At 33.0% G+C, this 25,441-nt stretch overlaps 1 protein-coding gene across 1 annotated transcript; it reads left to right on the top strand.

Moving 5' to 3' along the window:
* The first annotated feature begins 11,212 nt into the window (after positions 1–11,212).
* LOC101216335 (loganic acid O-methyltransferase) lies at positions 11,213–14,965 on the top strand. The gene is made up of 4 exons (XM_004146417.3): positions 11,213–11,433; positions 12,974–13,213; positions 13,805–14,230; positions 14,344–14,965. Exons 1-4 carry the CDS (start codon positions 11,314–11,316, stop codon positions 14,686–14,688), a joined length of 1,131 nt encoding a protein of 376 aa, XP_004146465.1. The 5' UTR covers positions 11,213–11,313; the 3' UTR covers positions 14,689–14,965.
* The last annotated feature ends 10,476 nt before the right edge of the window (positions 14,966–25,441 follow it).

The following is a 25,441-nucleotide window of genomic DNA, read 5'->3' as shown; positions in this document are numbered from 1 at the left end:
GAAACAACGGGAGTATGGATTCTTTCTTGCTCAGGAGTCAAACCTTCGCTTTTACAACTGTTCAAAGAAGAAGAAGAATATGTTTACGGACGACGGAAAGGCTATACCTTTGCTCCACTCTCTAGGGTTTTAGCCTATTTAGGTACTGCGCCCATTTAGGAGTCTTCTTCTAGGTTGAAGGAGATGACTTTATATAGGCAACATTTGGGAGGAAAACTTCTATTCTTCTGAACTTGTCAGCGCCATCAGTCGAAAAATGTCTATTGTACTTCACATCAGCTCCAACTCCCACTCTTTATCTTCTTGTGGCCCTTCCTCGCCTGATAACGTTGTTCCTCACCTGAAAACGTTAATTACCAAATGAGTTTCGTATCACGTAATCCTTGCGCGAGATGTTCCCTGAGGTTCACTAGTTTCTTTCTTTGTTCATTATCTCGTGTTTAGACATTAAAATCGCGTAAAACAGGCATAATACATATGTAAAGTGTATTTCTAAATACTTATGCATTTACAACACAAGTTAAGTGTTTTGATAATCTTCTTATGTGTTTTGACCTCGTTATTTTAATAAAATGGGTTATAATAACGAATATTTATACACGTTATCAACAAGCAACTGCCTAATTGAGAAGTAGACTTCTGAACTAAGCTTTGATATCAATTTTCTGTGTTCGGCCCTGGTTCACCTAGAAAAACCTATTATTTCACTTACACTTGGACAAACAATAGAAAAATTTGTACAACGAAACTTATAAGTGAGATGGAGTATATAGGGAGCATTTTGCATGCAATGATAATATCCACTCGCATGATGAAGAGATTCATGAAGAGCATTTTGCGTGCAATGATCTTGAATCAATGACACATCATGTTGTTTGAACTTAAAATCACTAAATCTGTGGAGTTGACCAACTAGGTCAAGTTGTAGGCATGATTGAGTGAGATTGACTTGTACAAACCCAAAAACCAAACATATAAACATACAAACAAACAAACTACAACCAAACGAAGTAGGCTAGATTACGCGGGATCTACTCTCAACAAGCGTTGATTTCACCAGCATTGCAGAACATACTCCACTATAAGTCTGAAAAAAAACAAGCAGAAATTCTCTCAATTCTTTCTTAAGTAAGCTAAGGGTAAAAGAAGCTTTAAGATGATTGGACTTCACATATTTATAAGTTTTTTCAATGACACTTTCCATGCCCGAATGATTAGTTTTGCTCAACAGTGAGAATTGTCCAATGTCAAAATGCCACGTGTCACTGCCACATTTTGATCCTAAATTACGTAAGCGCAAAACACATAACAGTTCCTCGCTTAGTTTTGTCACACCCCACCCCGAGCACCTGCTTGCTTGGCTTGAGATATGACATGAAGTCAACCAATATCGTCTACTCTCCAAGAACAACACAAGATGACCCTCAACTTAAACCCATAAATAGTAAACAACAACGAAAACTAACACATAAAATCCAATCACAACTAGGTAAATCCCTTTTATTTTACAACTTTATACAAGTTTTATAGACAGAACATAACCTTAATTACAAACCCAAAACAACCTTTCTAAAAACCTAAGTCTAACATCATAAAAGACTAACTGAACAAAAAATAGAAAATAACATGACACATACAATAACAAAATGAAACCCTTCAGCTGACAAATAACAATGATTTAGGCTCGGGGGCCACGATCTCTATCTGAAAACTGGGAAAACATTTTGAAGAGTGTGAGCTAAACGAGTTCAGTGAGTGATAGTTTCAAAATAACTTTCATAAACTTTTCGAAACAATAATTCATAAATCCTTGAAACAGTAAACGTTAAATCATAACATGAAAGCTTAAACCTCAAAGCATTTAGAAACAGTAACATGAAGTCTTATTTTTCCTGCTTGAAACCCAAGTATCTACTCTTGGGAGGTGGTAGAGATTACTTGATACTAACTCCAAACCTCAGAGATGGGCATCCTCAATCTTTGTTCTTGGAAGATAAGTGTCCCTAGCTTCAATCCTGGAGATAAGTTTCCTTACCTCAATTTCTCAACGCCCATTAATTCTGGCTCGTTAAGGGTTATTTTGAGACATCTTGGTTCTGAAATTTTTTTTATAAAACCTTTAACCTTAAACTTTAAATTCCTCTAAGAATCCTCTACATAACCTTTGAACTCATTTCTTAAACATTCCTCAGTAAACAATAATTTTGAATAAATACCTTTAACAATAACATGCTTGAATTCCTTAAATATCTTAAACATTTAATACAAATCATTCATAAATCATAGCTTAATAACATGCTTGAAATCACTTTAATAAATCATTTTTCACTCATAGATACATGCTCAAATCCTTGATCTATAAATTTGCCTGATCTCTTCCTGACCTAAAATAATGGTAAAATCATCCAATTAATTCTCTTTTACGAAGAAAATATCAAAAGTCTACTCACAAAATCCAAAAACCACCAAAAACTACCAAAAAACACCTCATGACACCGTCTGGCACGCATGGGTGGGCGGCAGACCTTGGCCAATCTCACCCTAGCCTCAAATGAGGTTTGTTGTGCGCCTCACCCTAGCCAAGTGTCTAACGTCCCACGCAACCCCGTTCCGTGTAGGGCTTATCGCGCGCCTCCTGGCCATGCACCCCCTTGTGTGTATCTTGCCTTACACGCGAGTGAACTGGGGTTTTGTATGTGGACTTAGTTGTTTCGCATGTGTCTAATACAATTACAATACATCTCTAAGTAGGTTCATTGTGCTGAAGATGCTCACCATATCTTTCTGTATTGTGTGATTAATTCAAGGTGATAAGACATGGGGTATTATCATGACATGCAAAATGCTCACTATATCCCTTTTCATCGCGTAATAGCTAAATTCTCATTGAGTACAAGTTTTCCTACTGTTATCCCAAGTGCAAGCAAAACAACAGGTTTATCTGGGTGATTCAGGGTTAGATACAGAAAATTACTTCAAGATATTAGTTCTAGGAATTACTCCTCATTTAGTTGATGTGAAAGAATTAAAGAATGAAACATGTAAGAAATGCTAAACTAAACTCAATGACTAAACTAAGTAGCAAGAGTTTGTAAAGAGGGGAGAAGAAAATGGTATGGTAATGCGAACTAATTTGTATCAGAGAAACGGAGGAAGGAATGCATACGTGTTATCTTGGAAATAAGTATTAAGATAAACTTGATACGATGTAACTCACTAAACCATACTTATTATTAAGGCCTGCTTCTCTCGAAGTCATTATATGTTACACATGGTCGCTTTCAGAGATTTATATGACTAAGTACGAATTGAAGAGTTATATCTAGAAGGGACTGCTTATAAATCATATAGGATTTCGCAATTAAGACTGTAACCACTCGGTTCCCATTGTCTACAAGTGTTCTCCTTCTGGGATACAAATGTTTGAAATTCTCTCGTGAGGAAAGGAAAAGCTCCTCCCTGTATGCGTTAGTTAGGTCCTAGCTACTTTTTTTCTCGGGTAGTTGCCACTTACGCTAGCCACGCGATGAGAATAGCTCGACTAACACGATAAGACTTATAAGTAACACTTCTTATCAAGAACTTATCATCTAGCTAAGCTACAAATAACACATTGACTGGTGGAAAATGAAGGAATGTTTGATTGAAAAGACATAAACATTTAATATATACAAAGAAGGTAGGTTGCAGGCTAACATACGATATGCACAGTACACATCACAAAAAATATAAAAATGGAAGACAGAACAATGAAACAATTTACAAGTTAGGAAACAAATGGGAATGGTTTTCTTCTCTACTCAGGCTCCAAGCTCTCTCTCATAGCATGACCGTAGAAGAAGAAGAATGAACTCTTTACACTTGTAGTTCATCTGGACTCTCTTTCATGGTCTATTCAGACTCCAAGTTGGCCCATGCAGCCCCCTGTTCTTGGTGGGGATGAAGTACTTTTTGATAGAACTAAGTCATGCACAGCGGAAAAAGAATCGAATTTCTACCCTAATTGCCACAATTAACATGTAACCATAAACTAATCAAATTAGGGTTTTAAGAAGTATTACCTTTGAAGCTTTCAAAAGGTTTGATGTCTTCTTACCAATTCTACCCGAGACCACCACTAGTACTCAACTGCTATCCTCTAGACAAAGAACCGGGTTGTGGGACCCAATTTTGGTGTAGAAAGTAATGGAGATAAAATGAGATTGGAAGCTTTCTTTTTTCTTTTGTTGAGATGATGAAAATGATAAAAGAGGCAAAAGTCCTTCAACATTTGAAAACATCTCTATTTATAGCCTAATTACATGCAAAAATGCATGCAATTCAATTGCCAAATCTCAACACCTAATATTCCACTAACAATTAGTGGAACTTAGTGGGCTAGGTGTCTATATCTCATATAGCCACATATCCCACTAAGAGTTAGTGGGATTATCCAACAAAATGTTGGATTTTCCCACTAACTTAGTCCAAGGGTAAAATGGTCATTAGATATTTCTAGTCAAAAGTCAAACTTTGACTTTTCTAAGTCAAAAGTCAATATTTTGACTTTTTACCATTTTGTCCGTCTTGACTAATTCCAACCTCCCGAGCATGAATCCGCATTCATTTTTCCAAAATTCAAATCACATTTGAATATAAGGCCGGTCAAAGTTTGACTTTTCAAAGTCAAAAGTCAACATTTTGACTTTTTACTATTTTTGACCAATTCCGAGCTTCTTAGTATGAATCCGCATTCATACTTATAGTATGTAAAACATAAAGCTCTATTTCTAATTAGAAGACCGACGATTATATCACTGTATATGTCGGTTTTCCTTTCTTCTCCCTATTCGAACAATTCGACTTATTTCATCACACTGTTCTAAGTTTAATCCATATGAGCTAGCAGAGGAACCTAATGGACCTATAGATCATGGGCTCCAACGATTCAAGATTAACTAGCTAAACTCTTTTAAACCGAGTTAATCAACATTCGTTAACTAACGGGTCATTCCACTAAAGTCCCGTAGTTGCACTCCCCTCACTATAGATATATTTGTGTCCATTTGATAAAACCATAATCAGTAAGTTAATCCTTCACAGGTTGCTCGTAACCTTGGCTGGGTCAAAATACCGTTTTACCCCCAAGATTACATCTTGCTCCTTAAGTCCCACTAATCCACTATTGAACAATTGGTTTAAGGTTCAACCTATAAACTTAATCCCTCTCGGGCCAATGAGAGGGTGGGGCCCCTTGTTCAAGACTTGGATTCAGTGCTTAAGAGAGCAACCTATCTACTAACCCTAAAGCGGGTAGGAGTGAATTCCATCTTGTACCCTATGTTCCCAGCTATCCACCCGATCTTACCCCTGAAATGGGAGGCTTATTGGGCCAACGCTGATGAGCTGCCCTCACCTATGCAGATCTAAGGATAATCTCGTATGAACAGGAGTTCATAGTTAACTCAGGATTAAGACTAAGTTACCTAGGTCATCAATAATTGAGATAGTCAGTTTTAAACAGTAAACGGTGTTATAACGTAAAAATGACTAATTCATGGTTCAGTCTTATGTAAACATTTTACATAGGATGCCCCCACTTTCATGTCTCTACATGAACGATTAGGATCACATCGTTTGTACTACAAAGTGGGCCGCATCCATAGTCTCTCAAAATAAGGCGCCCAACCTTTATTTCATATACTATAGACTATTTAGGCTATATACTCGAACTTGATCCACGTTTATGTTTACACATAAAGTTCAAGTTTATTCAAAAAATAGCCTTGGAACTTTGATTTATTGGATTTAAGATTATAATATTTAATTTCTCAATAACAACTTTATTGAATAGAATATGATTTACAAACTACGAGTTTTAGGACAAAAAATTCCAACACTTTTGTAGGCAGCTTTAGGTGAGAAACTTTTCTAATCCTCTAAGACTGTCAGCGATGAGTTCGGTCCTATGAAGTTACATCACTCCAACTACTGTTTTTGTCTTCTAGTGAGCCTTCCTCGCGTGATGACGTGGATCCTCGCTTGGAGATGTTATACACAATGCGAGTTTCCATCGCGTTATCTGTATGCGAGATGTCCTCACTAATTTTCTCCTTTTTTCTTGTCCACTTATTCTGCGTTTAAACATGAGAACCACGTAAAACAGACATGACATTTATGTATGATGTATTTATGAATACTTACATATTTACAACATGAGTCACATGATTTAATCATCTTCTTATGCGTTTTGATCTCATTATTCTAATAAAAGATGTTATAATAACGGGTATTTATATGTGTTATCACAACCCAAAACCTTCTCGAGTGCGATGCTCCTCGCCTAACACCTTATTGTCTTGCCTTCTCACCTAAAGTTTCAAGACCCAAAATAACCTTTGTGACAGCCTTCCTCGCCTAGCCAAGCATACTTAGCCGCCCATGACACCCTTTTAGAGGTTTTCTCACCTAATGTCTTTCCATCATGCATTAGCCATTTTGCCAAGCCTAAATGCCTAATGACACTCCTTTAGAGGTCATTTCCTTTGGCCGCCTACAAACTTCAAAACTACCTCTAAACGCGTAATACTTTCCTCCTTGACACTTAGTCAAAATTTTCTTTTTTTCCACTAACCATGACATAATTTTTATGACACTTTTATCCTTAACTTCATCCAACACTGAAACTTCTAGTCACCTCGAAAGACCTTTTTCTTCAAAGGTTTTGGGTTTACAGCCTTGGTCACATAGATGTCTCATTGTAAGACAGAACGTGATCAAGGCCTCATAGTAAATATTTGAGCTAAGGAAAGGATACAAAGATGCAATTAAACATGCATAATGATTCTACGAGACGATTTATTGGATACACTATGCAAGATATACATTCTTTTGTGACATGTACGGTTATGAATGATTTGAAAGGGATTTCCACATGATCTATAAATGTTTTATTAATGAGATTTGGACTGTGTAAATCGCTTAACGTATTGAAATAATTTGATTTGAACTCAATGTTTTGTTATTAAAATGCATAACTATTTGTATTGCATGGCTTGGTGAAATGAATTACAACGCGTTATGGCAGAAATTGACATGATAAATGTGGTGATAAAAGACCCCACTCACTAGACGTTTTTGTCTAATCTTTCAAATTTTTTGTTTTACTCTCCCATGCTAGCTAAGGATATCCAGCTTTTGACTTGCCATCTTGGTCACCTAATGTGCCACACATCAATCGTATTATCTTGGTAGTGACCATTGTCAACTCTCGTAGTATAAAGAAGTAAGGCGAGGAGAGTGAAATGTTGTTTTGAGAATTGTTCATTTTCAGTTTAGAGAAACTCTTGTACTTGTAGGAAATGCACCCTTTTATCATATATCACTGAAGTTTATTTATTTAAAAATGAGTTTTCACCTCGCATTGAGTTGGTGTTGTGTTTATTCCATTTACTAAGCGTTTTGCGTGTTATCTCGCGAAGAGATTCACATGGAATGTCTAGACGGTCACGTTGTTTTAGTCGCATAAAGAGACTTTTGGGACAAGGCATGACATTGCGTGTACGGTTATGAATGATTTGAAAGGGATTTCCACGTGATTTATAAATGTTTTATTGATGAGATTTGGACTGTGTAAATCACTTAATGTATTGAAATAATTTGATTTGAACTCGAAATTTTATTATTAAAATGCATAACTATTTATATTGCATGGTTGGTGAAATGAATTACAACGCGTTATGACAGAAATTGACTTGATAAATGTGGTGATAAAAGATCCCACTCACTAGATCTTTTTGTCTAATCTTTCAAATCTTTTGGGACGAGGCATATAATCGATGACCATTTTAGAAATAATAATTAAGAATATAATAACATTTTAAAAATTTGCAAATATAGCAAAACTATCGCTGATAGACTTGTATCACTGATACATTTGTATGATTTATTAATGATAGACCAATATTTACAACATGGTCTATCAGTGATAGACTTATATCATTGATAGAATTTGACAAATTTTGCTATATTTGCAATTTTTTAAAATGTTGCTATATACTTAATTATTTTGCATCTGGTGGCTAAATTTGCAACTATCCATTTAAAAAATGTTGAAAAATCTAAAAAACTATGACAAAAACTCTTTAAAATGGTTGAAAAGTATAAATAAAATTATTTCTTTAAATAAGAATATCCAAATCTATCACTCTTCATGAGATTATGTCTTTTTTTCCTTTTAACAAATAATACATAATCTTAATGAAATGATATGTCTATTTTTTTAATAGTTATCAAAGGTACATCATATGTCTATTCTTTTAATAGTTATCAAAGGTACATTATATGTTGTTTTTTTAATATCAATTTTCAAATTCACAAAATCATACAGAATTGGTAGATCTAGGTCTTCTCTCTTATCAATTACCCGCGCATTGTAGTTTTGGTTGGACTAATGTATATGTTATAGGAAATTATCTTAGTCGAAATGTTTTAAAAGTAGTAGATTTTAGAAAATATTTACAACCTATAATAAATTCTATCACCGATAGTCGTTGATATGCTATAGTGATAGAATCCAAATTTGGTATAGTAGGTAAATATTTTAATTTATTTTGCTATTTTAAAAAATACCCCTATCTTATATACAATTCATATGTTCCTAATTTCTCATATTTTGGGAGACAATTATTTATGAATACATTATTCACACATAAAACAAATAGGTCTTAAGAAAACAATTCCATTAATCAAAACATTAAATATTTATATTATTTTATTAATATCAATTCTCCAAAAAGATTAAAAATACATATATAATTTTATAAGGAAAACTTACCTAAATACTAAAAAAAATGAAAAGTATTTACATCCTATAGGAAAAAAGAAATTTGGGCTTCGATTAAAATTTTGGTTATCCATTTTGAGCTTGGATTAAAATTTTGCTATGTACTTTAAATAGTTTGCCAACTTTTCTATTTTTAAAGAGGAAAGATTTAGAGAAAAGACCTAAACATGAGATAGTTGAAAATTTAGCCATTAGATGCAAAATAATTAAGTATATAGCAACATTTAAATTTTTTTGCAAATATAGCAAAAATTGTCAAATTCTATCAATGATAGAAATCTATCACCGAGAGATCATGTTGTAAATATAGGTTTATCATTGATAGATAATACAAATCTACCAGGATACAAGTTTATCAGCAATAGTTTTGCTATATTTGCAATTTCTTTTAAATGTTGTTATATCCTTAATTATTATTCCTAAAATGATCATTAATTATAATTATTCTTAAATCTACTACCAAATTTCACAAATGTCCTAAATTAAGATTTATTTTGTTGATTAGGATTTTGTATATATTTAGGACAATTATAACCTTACCCATATTATTAATTATATAGAATTTTTAAAATTAAATTCAAATTATTTCCTTAATTAAAATATATTCAATTTATTATTTAAATGATAACTTCATTTGTTACAATGGAAATTAATTGGAAATAGTTTATTAATTCAATCTGAAATGAAATCTTTTTTAATATAGAATAACTTAATAATTAAAAATAATTGTATATCATTATTTTCATTACCACGTATTGAATCTGTGAAATTTATTTCGACACCGGTGATGACTTCGTCTCCTTCTTCTTTCAATTTCATTATTTTCTTCCATAAATTCCAACGTCGACTTTCTTCTCTGATTTGTATTTTAAAAAATTGTTTCTTCTTCCATTTCGATTTACTACAGAATATGCGGTTAGTCTTTTTTTTTCTTTCATTTCTCGTTTCGTATATTTATTCTTATTTCGTTTCGTAGTATATTTTTTATGTTCCTTTTATTTTGTTTATTTTTTTATTATTCAGTTCATCTTCATGTTATGTTTGACATTTAATTTTTATTAAATGTCTCATCATTCATATGTATTATGGTATATCACTGAATAATAAATTTATGTTTTGTTATTTGTCACATATATACTACTGCATGTATTCAATAATACATATACATTTTTTTTCATGTTCTGTGATTGCATATATATATACCAATATATACACAAATTATATATTCATTAAGTATTTTTTTTATTTCTTACATATATACACCTTTACTACCAAACAAACACATGAATCCATAGTTAAATACTAAACAAAAATATATAAAAACTTAGGGATGAATGCCATATGTTTATAAACTAAATTGTAAAGAGTTACAAACAAATAAAATAATTTCAAAGGGAAGTCTACAAAATTTCAAATTTAGCTAATTAGCTTGGGTTTTGGGAGAATTTAATGCAAAAAACAAAAAATTCCCATTAAGCATCAATTCGTACAAGAGACGATCAATATAAAATGTATACAACAGAATATAAAAGAAAAGCATATCAAAATTGCCTAAACGTGCCTTATTTTCAATGACTTCCTTTTTACTTTTCTGATTTTAAAATTTATACTTCTTTCTTTCCAATTTATTTATGTCTTCAATTTTGTTAAAAAAGAAAAGAAAAAACACTTCAATCTCCAGTCAAATTCTACAAATATGTTTATGAAAACTAAAATTCGGTATATTTATAAAGACAAGAGGTTTTAAATTCAAATCTTGGTTGAAGTTATCGTTGAAAAGATTTTTTTATGATAATCATTCTGTTCTTTCTCTTTTTTTTTTATGGATTTGAAAAACAACAAATTTTTACTAGTTTTCAAAACTTATCTCAATTTTGCGATCATATTAGTAAAAATGTCATCGATGGAATGAATGTTTATAGACGGAATGAATGCAGATAGACATAATTTTGAAAAACAAAAATGACTATTAAGGGGATCTAACAAATTTTAGTGTTTAATTTTAATTTTGTTACGAAAGCAAAGTAAAAATTAAAAAGGTGATGTATAAACTTAAAAGCACAAAATTAGGATCTATTTAGATTGACTTTGCAAGAAGGGTGTTTTTTTTTTTTTTTTTTTTTTTTTAAACTTTTTTAAAAAATACATCCAAACATGTCTTAAATAGTTAGGAGAGGGGACCTCAGTTGAATCGATAAAATCAATTTCATAATAAAAACTAAGCAAAGAATTTTAATATTATCACTATATACATAATTATATTCCTCTTTCTTTTTCCTTTTTCCCTTTAAATTATTTTTTTATTTTTCTTTTATTAGGTAATCTTTTACCCCATCAAAAAATAATGCACTAAAGCACACAAATAATTGGTGCACATTACCTCAGGCTTTCTTCCATGTATATAAACTCAATCCCTCTTGTGAAATTCTCTATAAACTCAATCCCTCAGGCTTTCTTCCATATCTTTCTCCATTCTCTCCCCCTTGAAAATGACTAAGTTATTGCAAGACTTATGCAATAAAGAAGCAATTTTTTCTAAGTTTTCTGATTCTCTTCCTGCGAATGGAGGCAATGGAACTTATAGCTACTCTAACAACTCATGTTATCAGGTCCATTTCCCTTTTTACCTCTCTTTTATTGTTTTCTCTTGTTAATATCCGAAGCTCTAAGACAAAAATTTATGTTCCTTTTTTCTCTCTAGAAATCCGTTTTGCTATCATGTTTTAAATGAGATATTATTGATGCGAAGATTTTCTTGAGTCGTAAAGTATGTCTTACTTTTAATTTAATTGTACATGAACCTAAACCAAAGAGAACTTTTGATAAAATAAAATTTATTTACAAGTGAAAAGATTTTTTTTTCTCCCTTCAAGGATCGAGACTTTGAGTTTGTGAGGTTGAGTAGACTTAAAAAGACTAAAAGAAACTCAAATAATAGTGATGTTATAGAATTGTAATTAAATGTATGGTTCAATATTTGAATTAAAAAGGAGAAGAATTTAAATATTTAGCAAGAAAAGATATTTGTAATCCAATACTAAATTGGAGGTGAATAATATTAACCTTACCATATTACAAAATAAGGATTGAGAGAGAGAAGAAAAACACAAATTTGAACACATTTTAATGTATATAGAAGTCATAGGACCAATGAATTGTGGTCTCATTGTTTTCTTGAAACCATAGCCTTCAAATATAATATTATTAAGATTCTGTTCCAACATAACTATTCCTAGACCTTGTTCCACCCTACAAACCCTAGCTACGCCACTCAGCTTTAATTTGTTCCCACTCTCAGATGTACCCTATAAAACAAACTTCTTTATTTAATTATATTCTCCTAAAATGGTTTTGTCCTCTCTCAACTTTTCTAATTTCTTTTCCTATATATATAAAAAAAAAATGATAAGAGAATGCAAAGCTATATTTTACTTCAAAGGTGAAGAGTTTGAACTGAACTGAACTTACCACACAACTACTAGTCAGCGGTCTGATTTCCTAACTACATATAGATTATAAATTCGAATTTTCTATCTAAAAAAACTTCGACCTACAAATATAGCCATTCTTTTGCTCAAAAGTAAAGATTTTGACCGAATCAACTTAATTCGATGGTAACTGTCATGACTATGACTTGTCTTAAAGTCAAATGTTGGTTCTCCATCTTCAAAATTATTATATTGTACTTCACAATATACAAATTTGAATATTTCAATCAAACGTGTTTTAAAAGAAAACTTATAAATACACATAGCTATTATGTATCTATAAACATATATTGTCATATCAATTACTCTAACTCTTTAAGAGTCAGATAGTTCGATCTTCATATCTCAATCACTATCACTGTATTAAAAAAGATTATAAATTCTAATTTTGAAACTAACCTTTTTAATATAAAACTTTTTCTAATAAAAAATAGAAACAAGTTGGCCAATATTTTGAAACCCTAATTAACAGCAAGTAGTACACATCCATATAGTGGCTTTATTTAACAGCTTTGTCGGCAATATTTTCTGTACGGGTCAAATGCAAGTGTCATTATTTTTAATCCTTTTTTCCCTTTCTAAGTGTTGGATCCACTTGAAGGTCCTGCATGAAGCAGCTGTTTATTCATCATATTATTCCTTCTTTTCTCTTTTGTTGCAGAGATTATTTGCAAATGTTGAAAGAGAAAAAATTGATCAAGAAATTAAAGAGAAGTTTGAGATCGTAAAGCTCTCTTCTTCTTCCCCTTCAAATACCATTGTTCTTGCTGATTTGGGCTGCGCGGCCGGACCCAACACCTTCGGGACAATGCAACATATCGTAAAATCTATGAAAGAGACGTTTCAATCGTTGTGCCCTATCTCGGTATTACCTGAATTTCAGGTGTTCTTCAATGATCAGGTGGTTAAATCATCAATCAAACTCAAAATTAAAACAAAAATAACTTCATAGATCACAACATGCTTCAGAAACAAAAAAATTATTTGTCAATATTAGTTGTGATGCAATGTATGTCAATCATCACCTAACACCTAAAGGTTTAAGTATTGTTAATTATTAAAGGTTAAATAGCAAAATTGGTCCATTAGAGTATAGTCTCGATAGTTAATTTTGAAAGTTAGAATTTAATTCTCGTTTTCCGATAAAACCTCATAAATAGTTATCTCCTTGTTTAATACATTTCTAAATAGTCTATTTTATAAAAAGTTATCAAGCGTCATAAGGACCAAAATCTAATCAGAAATCATAGGAATTAAATTCCTAACTTTCTCAAATAACAAGGACCAAATTTGCTACCATCATTCAAACAAAATCTTTTAGAAGCTAAGTCGGTCGAATCATCGATCAATCTAAAATTTTTAACTTAAAAGTTCCATTAGAAGAGTTTAACTATCTCTTGCTCTCATATACCATTACGTTACTACTCACTTTTTTAAGCTATTGAGTTATGATGAGTTTAATCTGTTATTCATATTTTTTTGTAATACATAGGTGACCAACGACTTCAACACGCTATTTCAATCACTTCCGGTAGAGAGAGACTACTTTGCAGCAGGCGTGGCAGGGTCGTTTCACCAGCGATTGTTCCCGAGGGCGTCGGTGCAATTCGTGCATTCTTCATATGCAGTGCACTGGCTGTCAAGGGTGCCAGAAGAGATACGGGACGAGCGATCGCCTGCATGGAACAAGGGGCATATCCACTACCTAGGGGCCGCGGAGATTGTCGCTTCGGCTTATGCAGGTCAGTTTGCCAAGGATATGGGAGATTTTCTTAGGGCCAGGGCGGAGGAAATGGTGCAAGGAGGAATAATGGTGATTATTACATCAGGAAATCCTGATGGAATTTCAGCTTCTCACTTACCATCCGGTTTGCTCTATAAAGTTTTGGCCTCTACTCTCATTGATATGTCAAAAGAGGTGATCAATTTTTCATATTTTTTTATATGATGGTTTAAGTTTTTTTTTTTAAGTATAACTCATTGCTGATGTAGAGATAAACATTCAAACTTTGAAATTGAAATTTATGGCAGGGATTAGTGAGTGAAGCTAAAGTGGATTCTTTCAATTTGCCCATATATATAACTTGTCCATCAGAAATGAGGCAATTGATAGAAGATGATGGGAATTTTAGCATTGAGAGAATGGAACTAACAGCTCCAACCACATGGCTTCAAGGAGCCATTGACACTAGAGAGTGGATCAACCATATAAGGGCTGCAATGGAAGGCATCTTCACCCAACACTTTGGCCATAATCTTACTTTCATTGAACAATTATTTGAAAGGGTCATCCAAAAACTTAATCATCACTATGAGGAAATCAACTCCAAGCTCCATGAAAAAGTTCAACTCTTTGTTGTTTTGAAACGCCTATAAAAAAAAATTCAAATATTTGATATCGTGTTGAAAAGGTTTGTCTTAGGTTGGTGTCGTTTGAAAAATTGTGATTTTAGGTGATCCATTTTTAATAATGTTTGTGAAGTTTAAATCTCTATCATCTTGATTAATTGTAAGTTCGAATAACAGTTGTGTGTTTAAGTGTTTATCCTATTATATATAGGTTTTGTGTCGTCCAACTTCTATAACACTGTGCAAGTTTGAGAGACTCCAATTTTAACGTTGGAAAATTTAAGTATTACAGTTGAAAGTTTAAGAGTGTACTTGCAACTATCACCTCACTTTAAAGGTGAATTTTGCAATATATTCATATTATGTGTGTAAAACCTAAGTGCAAGTTTAACCCGTGTTTTCTGGAAAGTACTCTGGCAAGTACTGGGGTCAAACTCAAGGAGTTTATAAATTAATACGACTTGGAATCATGAGTTTATAAATTAATACGACTTGGAATTAATGATTTGCACAAATGTAAAAGTGATAAAATTAAATCATATGTGTGTAAATAATAAGAAAAATGATACCACTTGCGATGCTGTCATTTTCATTTGGAAAAAAATTGAAAATTTACTCAATTGACAACATGACAACACAAGCATAGCTGATCTTTGTGAACACATATGCCACATCAACAAAAAAAAAAAACAAAAATGGATCCATCTTGTTCAACACGATTGCCACTTCCCTTTCGTCCATTTGGCTTGAGAGAAACAATCGAATATTCAGTAACAAAGCCAGAACAGAGACTAAATTATGGGAAGACATTAAATCTCTCACGGAACATTGGAGTAGTAGATCTAAACTCTTCTCTGAGTACAACGCTACTACTATAGCTTTAAACATTCATGCTTTTGTATAACTCTTGGGTTTGTTGGGCTTTTCTCTAGCCCTTTCCTTTTATCTTTCCTTGCTTCCTGTACTCCTTTCTTAATATTAATGAAGCGAGAATGATAATGGTGCTAAAGGGGTATCCACCTAGTGGAGATGTCTGGGTGCACCTACTGACCCATGTATCCTTTTCAAAAAAAAATAATAAGAAGAAAAATGAAAGTAATAAAAAAGTAAAAAGAGTGAGTAATGATAAACAAGTTGAGTAAATATAGAAACTTGATGCATCAAATATGTGGGTGTGTGTGATGGGTTGAGTGATGGTAATGTTTCACAAATGAAAATTAATGTGTTCAGAGGTTTCAAAATCAACGGATGACATAGGGTTAAGAAGGTATGCTAACATTCACACAAGTCATGCATAAGGTTTCGTTCATGTATTTAACTTATCGTAATGAAGTTGTGTTGTTTGGGATATAGACCTTATCACGTACACGCATGCTTAAGTTTAAGATGGACACGAGATTAAATTCATTTTTAAAGCTACTTTTTTCATTCTTTAATAATTTCTATAGCCATTTACTCTCTCAAGTAGTTACTCATTCTACTTAAACTAGTTGATCAAATTAAGCACACACTAAACAAGATGAACTCCAACGCATGCAAACTTCTGAGAATGTTAGTTTATATTCTTTGGCTGCTTGACAAATTGGAGCAAATAAGGTTCGAGTTTGAGTTAAGAAAAAGGAGGAAGGTCACTTTTCGGAGCAATCTGAACAAGGTGCACTTTTGTTTGTCTACTGAGCATACCTTTTGGCATTGGGAGCTTATATTTTGAGTTACGATACTTAGACATTTGTAAGAAACTTTGTAGAGGAAGTTTTGTTATTTGGGTTCAGGATGAAAATATTAGCCTTCAGAGTTGAAGGAAGGATTCTGATCGAGAACCCAACTTCTGAGCATGACACAGGGAAGCCATGTGCGCGACATCAAGTGTGCAACCCTCTCTGCCACCCATTAGCACGTGCTAGCCCCCCTGCCGACAACCTCTGTACGCCAACCAGAAATTTTAGGCCATTTTGGACATTTTTTGGGTGTTTTTGCCAATTTTGCTTGAAGTTTTTGGTATTTTCTTATTATTGGGGATTAATTGGAGTATAAATACTCTATTTTCAGGAAAAGTGAAAATTGGTGAAATTTTTCGAGAAATTGTCACCTGAGTGAGTAAAATTGTTTTTAAAATATTACTTGATACCATGATTTAAAGCTTACAAGCATTGGTTTGTGAATATTTTACTCTAAATGATTTATAAGAAAATTTACAAGTTTGATGACATTTAGAGGCTTTCGTAAATGTTTATGGTTTTCAAGCTAAGATAAAAGCTTATTTAAACGTTTTCATGGATTTATGCCAGTACTATACAATTAACTCTGAATGTGCACATCTAGTTTCCAATCCAATTACTGGTGTGAAGGCTTTATAGAAAGGTCTAATGCGATTAGATCAATGAAGGCTACACTGATTATTGATGTGAAGGCTCTATAGAGGGGTCTAATGTGATATCATCAGTGAAAGTTTTGTTGCCAATGGGAAAAGGGTCCACTGATATCTGACATATATTATTAATGTATAGTAGGAGACTTGGTATAATATTCTTAAATGTTATGGATGTTTGAAGAATCTTATGAAAAGTTTCTAAAGGATTTATTGTATTATGTTTAAATGATTCCTATGTTAGAAGCCAAAAACATCGAGCATGACTATTTGAAAATTATGTTTTACAAATATTATTCACTGGATATTTTAAGCTCATTCTTTCAAAATGTTTTTTCACTTTCCAGGTAAAGATCATGTTGCCCTGACCTAAGCTTGTGCTGCCATGTCAACCAGACTCTAAGAAGAAATTACAAGTTATTATAGTTAAGAAATTTCGAGAACGATAGAGATTGCATAGAAAAGTGTATACAAATCTAGATAAGTCAAATTTTTGTAAGTAATATTATTTCTTGATAAAGATTGTAATGAGTTAGGCTGTAGTTGAATTTTCCTTAATATTAGAATGTGATTTATGTTTTCCCTACATTTTAAAAGATTAAAGGAATAGGGTCAGCAGGTATCATCAAGGTAAGAGATGGCATAGATTGACTTCACGTCATCTCACTGGTCGAGAGTAGGTGATCTAGAAGGGGTTGTGATAGTTTGGTGTCGGAGCCAAAAGTTAGTTCCTAGGGAACAAAATAGTTAAGATGTAAGTTGAGTTCGGATAGTTTGATACTAGTTTGGTATCAAAGTAAGGTATAAAAGTCTAAGTTGAATTCTTGAATAGTGTGTTACAAGTTGGACTTTAAGATCCTAGTACTCATGAAAGCTAGAAAGAAGAAGTTTTTGAAATGTAAAGATAAATCATATGTAATGAATTATATGTAGACTGGCATGCAACATACATAAGTGACATATGGAACAGATCTTACCTGAAACTCTTTAAGTATATTTTATTTCCTAAAGGATAAAACTCAATTTGTAAGATTTGAAATTTATGTCACTCGCAGACTTTATGGATTCAAGAAATATGCTTCCAACACGAGAATTAAAAGTTCTAGGAGCTAAGGTGTTTAGAGGATCAATTGTTTCAAATGAAGCAAATGAATGGGTCGGTGGATTGATGGAATGCTTCACGATTATTAAGTGCCATGCGGATCAACAGATGGAACTAGCAGAAACTTTGTTAGAAGGAGAAGCAAAGGAATGGTGGAAAACAATTAAGAAAAGATTGTCTAATGAAGAGAGACAAGACTTGGATATGTTTTAAAAGATGTTTATGAAGAAATTTTTCTCAATACGTTATCTTAGATTGAAAGGAAAGAAACAAAGACTAGTTGTTCATTTTAAAAGACAACAATTATGAAAGGTGAGTGTAGGAAGTGTTTACTCAAAACAAAATCATATAAATTTTAATTAATCAGTTACATCAACTTCAATATTTAAGAATTCAGAAAAGAAATCAATACCTAGGATGGGTAAAAGATCTTTGTGTGGTAACTATGGAAGATTCCACAAGGATCAATGTCTAATAAAAGCAGATGTTTGTTATTAATGAAAACAATTCGAACATTTTAAAAGAGAATGTTCTCAATTGAAACCGAAGGCACAAAGGAATTCATAAGATGAGCCACAAGCAAGTAACAAAACAAAAATTACTTCATCAATTGGAGGAGAACTCATTGATATAAAGTAAAAGGGGGTGATGGAGTAACTAAGTATTGTTCAAGTAAGTCTTGTTGTAAAGTTATAAGTGAGTTATCCTTTTATTTTGAATAATAAGAGTTATGTGTTGTCGTTATAAGATTTCCAATTTAAGAGCAAATTTTTGTGAAAGTGACGTTTGAATAGATTTTGAGGATGAAATTTTTTCAAGAGGAAAGAAATTGTAAACCCCGGTTCCAAAATCTTAAGGAATATTTCTAAGGAGCTTAAGGATGTACCTTGGTGGAAGTGAAATTTATACTGAGATCTTAGGTATTTATGACCGAATTAAAGTGACTGTTAAAAAAGTATAGTGCTTTGAACTAAAAAAGAAATCTATTTGAACACTTGGTTAAAAAGGGCATTTGAGAGATATTTTTCAAAAATCATTGACAACATGCAATTGTAGGAATGCTTGGTTGAAGTGTCATGGAAACTTAAGAGATAAAAGGGGAGTCAAGGAAAGGGGATAGATGATAATAGAAGGGATGGACATGGTATGGAAGGGAAAAGTCAAAGAAAGGAGCTTAGGCAAAGACAAAAAGGGATGGGCAAGGCATGAAATGAAATGATGCTTTGTTGTTATTAAGTAGGACATGGAGAACATGTAAGTAACCTAAGAAAAACATATGGTAGACTAGGTAGGGGTGTCAAGACTTGGGCATGCATGCAGAGAGTAGGTGATAGATGTCAATTTAAAGACATGCAACCTTTTTATAAATAGGTATAAGGAGAAGAGCATCTCGTCCCGTTAAGAATAGATTTTGAGACATCTTGGTTCCATTTAAACATTATCAAATCATAAACCTTAAACATCCTTGAGTAAGCCTTAAACAATATTCCTTTGATAACCTTCATTTTCCAATAAGCTTAAACATTTAACATGTGTAAACAACGTGCTTGAATAAACACCCTTAAACAATAACATTGCTCGAAAAACTTTTCATTTCATGCTTGAAAATTATTCATGACATAGCTTAAACATTTTAGATAAATCATTCATAAATTAATCATAGCTTAAGAACATGCTATAAATCACTTTAATAAAAAAAATTCCACTCACAGATAGAAGCTTAAATCTTCGGCTTATAAATATGCTCGATTTTTTCTTGACAAAAAAATATGGTAAAATAATTCAATTAATTCTCTTTCACCAAGAAAATACCAAAAATGTATTTAGAAAATCCAAAAATCACCAAAATTGCTCAAAATGCCTCATGACACTATCTGACACGCATGGGTGGGCGACAGGGACTTGGCCGTGCGCTGAGCTGCTCGCGTGCTAACCTCACACACATCCCCCTCTTCTTCGTGTGATTTCTTGGCCGCACGCATCTCGTGCACAAGCTGCGCATGCAATACCAACAACCACAAACATTAACCTCTTATTTCCCAAAACACCTGCCCATATCGCCTAGTCTTACCTTGTCACTCGTCCAGCCTCCCCTTTGCCCAGAACCTCATTTTTTGTCTAGAAACTTAACCCAACTTTGAAAAATCATAAATAACATTCCACAATTCTTTTGAAGAAACTTCCTTCTACAAATATGCTTTACAATGTCATAAATTTTTTACCTTAAAATTTTAGCTTTAGAATCCAAAGGATGAACTCTACAATCCTCTAAAAATCTACCTTGCACAGATTCACATAAAATCTGGTCTTCCTTAATTTCTTCAACTCAAACTCAAACCTTCCTGACTAAAAAATGTTCAACATCCGTAATCTAGAAACTAGACTAAAAATGTGATCATTTGAGAGTAATTTCAACCAAAACGCACAAGTGATTTGAGAGAAAGACTCAATTGAAGTGACCTATTTAAGTGAACTTTGCATGAATCTTTATTAACACCTCAGCCAGTTGGAATCTAAGTTAAGCATGCAAAAAAACCTATAAATCCCTTCATCGACTCCACCTCTTCATTATCTCACCAAACCAAAATGCCTAATGTCCCTTGACAAGTCCAAAACGTCTAGTAACATTGCCTTGCTAACCTCCAAGCTCTTCTCGCATGCCATGCTAACCTTTTTGACCTTGTCTCCTAACCTCTCAAACACCCACAAAACCTGTCAATGACATCCTTTCTCACCCAAGACTTTGGAAGTTGTTAACACCTAAACACAAGTAAAATATCCTCTCAACGTCTAATGCTCTAGCCTTGGTTGCCCACTCTTAAATACTAACCTCTTTAGAGGTTATTTTCCTTTATTTTGCTGCCCAAACAACCTGAGTATAACCTCTAAACGCTTTAACATGCCCTAAATGCCTAATGACACTTATTTAGAGGTTATTTCTATTTCTTTGACCGTATACACACCACACCAAGATAACCTCTAAACCCATAACGTCTAGCACCTCTTCCTTTGTTACTTAGCCAAAATTTCCTCATTTTTCTACTAACCATGACATGCTTTTTATGACACTTTTATCCCAAATCTTAATCTTCCAACTACTTCAAAAGACCTATATTTTCATTCAAGGTTCGGGGTTTACATCAAAACTTCAAGCAAAAGTGGCAAAAACACTCAAAAAAAAAAAAGAAGTCCAAAATGACCTAAAATGGCTAGTTGGCGCACAGGCCTGTTGTGCACACACATGGGCGTATGCTAACATCGCGACCCTCTTTTGTTGCTTGCGCTTGGCGCCACGCACGCCTTGTGCCAAGCTCGCTTGTTGCGTGTGCGCATGGGACCACACAAGGCACCCTCACACCTCTCGTGTGAGAAAGGGTATTATAAAAATGAATGTGAAAACAAGTACGGCTAAGCGAAAAGAATTCAAGGAAAACTCCAGTAGCGTTTCAAGGGGAAATAAGAAATTAATGTAATAGTTATAGTTGTAATTTTAAGGTTGTAAGGCTGTAACTACAAAAATTAAGTAATAAAAGTACTATTTTCTTCAAAGTAGTGTTTTACTGTCTAAATTTTGAGGACGAAATTTCTTAAGAAGGGAAGAATTGTGAGACCTGTTTCTAATTTAAGTATAAGAAGAAGAAAAATATGGTTGTGTTTTGAAAATTTACATTTTGGATAAGAGGAGGCATTTTGAAGTAACACTCTGTGATAAGAAGTTGACGTTTGAATTAATTCGCAGAAATTATTAAGAGATAAATTTTTTTTTATGATTAAGTATAAGTCTTGTGATTAAGAAGTTAATTCGCGAAGAAATTTGAGAATATAAGAATTTGCGGTAGGACCTATAAGTCTAAACACTCACAAGAGAAATAGTCTTTGCGAGAAAAAAATTATTTGAAAGCTATGTTGAGTGGTTGAAGTTATTCGCATAATGGAGTTAGGTGAGAAGAAAGGTCTGAAGAAGAAAATGTCAAATATGATTTTATAGGGGTTAAATATTAAATTTACACGTGTAAAGTTTTAAGTCGGAGCTGACGAACTGAGAAGAGTTAAAGCATTACTAAGTTAGTTTAAGGGCTCTATAAATAGAGGAATTAGTCATTAAGTAAGCACAAATATTTTATTAAAAAAAGGGCTAAGGGCTCTATAAATAGAGGAATTAGTCATTAAGTAAGCACAAATATTTTATTAAAAAAGGGCTAAAATGTTGTTGTTTTGCTTTGACGAGAAGAAGAAAAACAAAGTGTGTGCTGCAGTTTGTTCTCCAGGAAGACTCCAAAAAAAAGAAGGAAGAGGATGATTTTTTATAAAGTGTGGTGAGTGATAAAATGAGTTTAAAGTTGATTTCTAAATCTGATTAATTATCAAATGTTTTAAGAAAACTTTGATGATTGAATGTTGAGTTTACTGATTTATAAGCATGTTTTAAATTGTATTAAAGTATGACACTGGAAAATGATTCTAAAGCATGTAATTATTGTTAAGTTTATGGATATTTGCAAAGTCATGATTTACGAGCATGTTGGAATTTCTAAAACAGAAAAATTCATTGTTTTTAGAATTTTTTTTAAAAGCATGAGTTTAAATAGAATGGTTTAAAGAGAAAATCATTAAACTCTATATATCGAGTTCTCGATAGTCAATGTGCACAGTTAGCGGTATAGGGCTACGCTGACTACTTAGCCGCTACCCCTTAGTTCAAGCAGGATGGTAAGACCAAAGGTGCTTTGCTATCTTGATCGATTTTATTATGAAATAGCATGACCAGAGGTGCTCTGCTAGTTTGATCGAGGTTTAATAGGATAATAAGACTAAAGGTGCTATGTTATTTTAACAAAGTTTTTTTTTGGTATAGAGTATATAGAGACAAAAGAGTTTATTTAAAGAAAAATTGACTAATGGGTGTTTATGTGAAATGTATATTGATATGTTTTGCAAAATAAAATGTTTATTGATATACTGATTTGTGTTGGAATTTATGATTTGGCGAAAATGATTTATCAAAGGACATTGCGAAAAGGATTTCATAAAATATCACTAAGTGTTTTAGACTTACGTTTTAAAAATCTCATCTTCCAAGAACATACGTTAAGGCCAAGTAGAGAAGAAGGTTGAATGGCTTGCGGCGAGTTGAGAAAGCCGCTAGGCATTTAAGAGTTGTTATTTATGTTTGGTCAAAATGTGGTAATTGTATATTCTTAGAACGACTGTTATTAATTAAGTGTACATTTTGGATAAGTTATTTATCGCATTTGGTGTTTAAGGTTGATTGTCATTGTTGTTTTAGTTTAGTTGATAGTTTAAAAGGAGTTGAAAATAAGCTTAGCAATAAGATCAATTGCAAAGTTTAAGTTAAATCGCGTCTTATTTGCACTACTTCTTGCGTTTTGGTTGCCTTGAGGATTTGGGTGTAACACTCAGTTTCTCCATCAGTTTTAAGATGACACGTACTAGAGTAGACTAACTTCGTATCAATTTTTTCCCAAAGTACTTTCCAAAGATGACTTAGGGATGTTTGGGCCCTAGATAATTTGCAAGGGGTTGAGTGGGCTAATTAGCCCACACCTTGTTTGGGGTACGAATTATGGATATCCTAGTATTAAGGTTTCCATAATCCCCGTATTTCTCCCAACTCCCTCCCTCAATCCTTCTCACTCCCCCTCTTACTCCTTCCTTTAATCCTTCTCTTGCCCTCTCACTCCTACGTGGTTTTTGGCTTATATATTCATTCCCCTTCTCCGTAACACCCTGCTATCCCTTCTCTCTCCTTGTGTTCTTTCTCTTTTTACATCTCTTTGTTCTCATCCCTCTCTTAATCTGATATCTGTGTTTACCTTTTTGTTTTCATCTTGAAACCATTCTCCTTCTCCCTCTTTGGTTTCGTTGAATGGTTGGGTTTCCACCCCTTGCCTCCTAACCCTTCCTTGCATGTTCAAAGAAGCTTCTTGGTGAACAATGCAAGGATCTCTTCTTTGTCGCTCTGACTTTCCCTTACTACTTCAACTTGTACATCGAAACGACTATGATTAGAGAGATGCTACTTGTATTGTAGGATATGGAGAATGGTAAGGGAATTGGCAACAGAGCATGGTAGAGATGTTGTTGGTTCTTATCGGGTTTATATCCCAAACATGCCCTTATAGTCGATGATGAGGTCCTCTTTTAATTTTTTTTTTTTGTTTCTTTTCAATTTTTTTGTGTGTTTCATTTTCATGGTAGTATGTTTAAAATGTTCCTTATGTGATATGTTTTGGAAAAAAATTTCTAAACCATGTTCTTCTTATACTCTTGTTGATATTCAAATTGTTCTTTTTATCATTGTTGTTCATTTTCTAATCCGGAAGAAGCATGATCTTCGTTGGAATATTTTTATTTGCTGAAATTTTGATTTTCATATGCTCTTAATGTGATTGAAAGCTCATTCGTATATTCATGAACCATTATGCATTCATTTGTATTTTTTCTATACAATTTTGTGTTCATCTTTTTCCTTTGCTAAAATTTTTACTACACTCCTCTCATAATGACAAAGAAGTCAAACAACGTAACAATAGACTTTGGATATAAGAAGAATTATGTAATATGATCTCGGACTAAGGTTGCACCAAGATAGCTTCGAGCTAAAGAACATAAGCAATCCGTAATATGATCTCAGGCTAAGGCTACCTCGAGATGCCTCCAAGCTAAAGAACATAAGCATTATGTAATATGATCTAGGGCTAAGATTGCCCCGAAAGGTTCTCGAGTTTTACTTAATCAATTTTTAGTTTTCTTGGGGCAATGTTTTTAGGTTGTCTTTTTTTTCAAATAAAAAAATGCACTATCTCGGTGATGCACACGACCAAGAGAAACCAAGAAATTTTCTTCAAATGGTTTTTTCAGATTTAGGAAGAAACTCAAGGTTGATCCTAGCCAAGATTGATCGTGAGGAAAAAAATCTCAACTAAGATTCAAATAAATGTTCTACTTTTAATATATAAAACAAAAAATGTTATATTCTCAAAATTTTCTATAATTTTTCTATAGGTTTTGTACATTCAATGAATTCTATCATCCAATTCTGCCATTGTTATATGAGGTTCAAAAACATATTCAACTAGTTTGATGAATTTCATTACATTATGGTATTAAGTTTATACAGTATGGTATTAGGTTTGTTGTAACTTCTTTTACTGTCATTTTCTTCTTTCCTTCTAACTTTAGGGATGTCTACTGTGCATGTCATATCCCTTCTTTCTTGGGATTTTGTTGGTTGTCTACTGTGCATAATCTTCATTAACAGTGCATCATTAATTACTCCCATCCCATTT

Source organism: Cucumis sativus, chromosome 5 (assembly GCF_000004075.3).
Source record: "Cucumis sativus cultivar 9930 chromosome 5, Cucumber_9930_V3, whole genome shotgun sequence".
NCBI classification, from domain to species: domain Eukaryota; kingdom Viridiplantae; phylum Streptophyta; class Magnoliopsida; order Cucurbitales; family Cucurbitaceae; genus Cucumis; species Cucumis sativus.
This window is presented reverse-complemented; position numbering and strand designations above follow the sequence as displayed.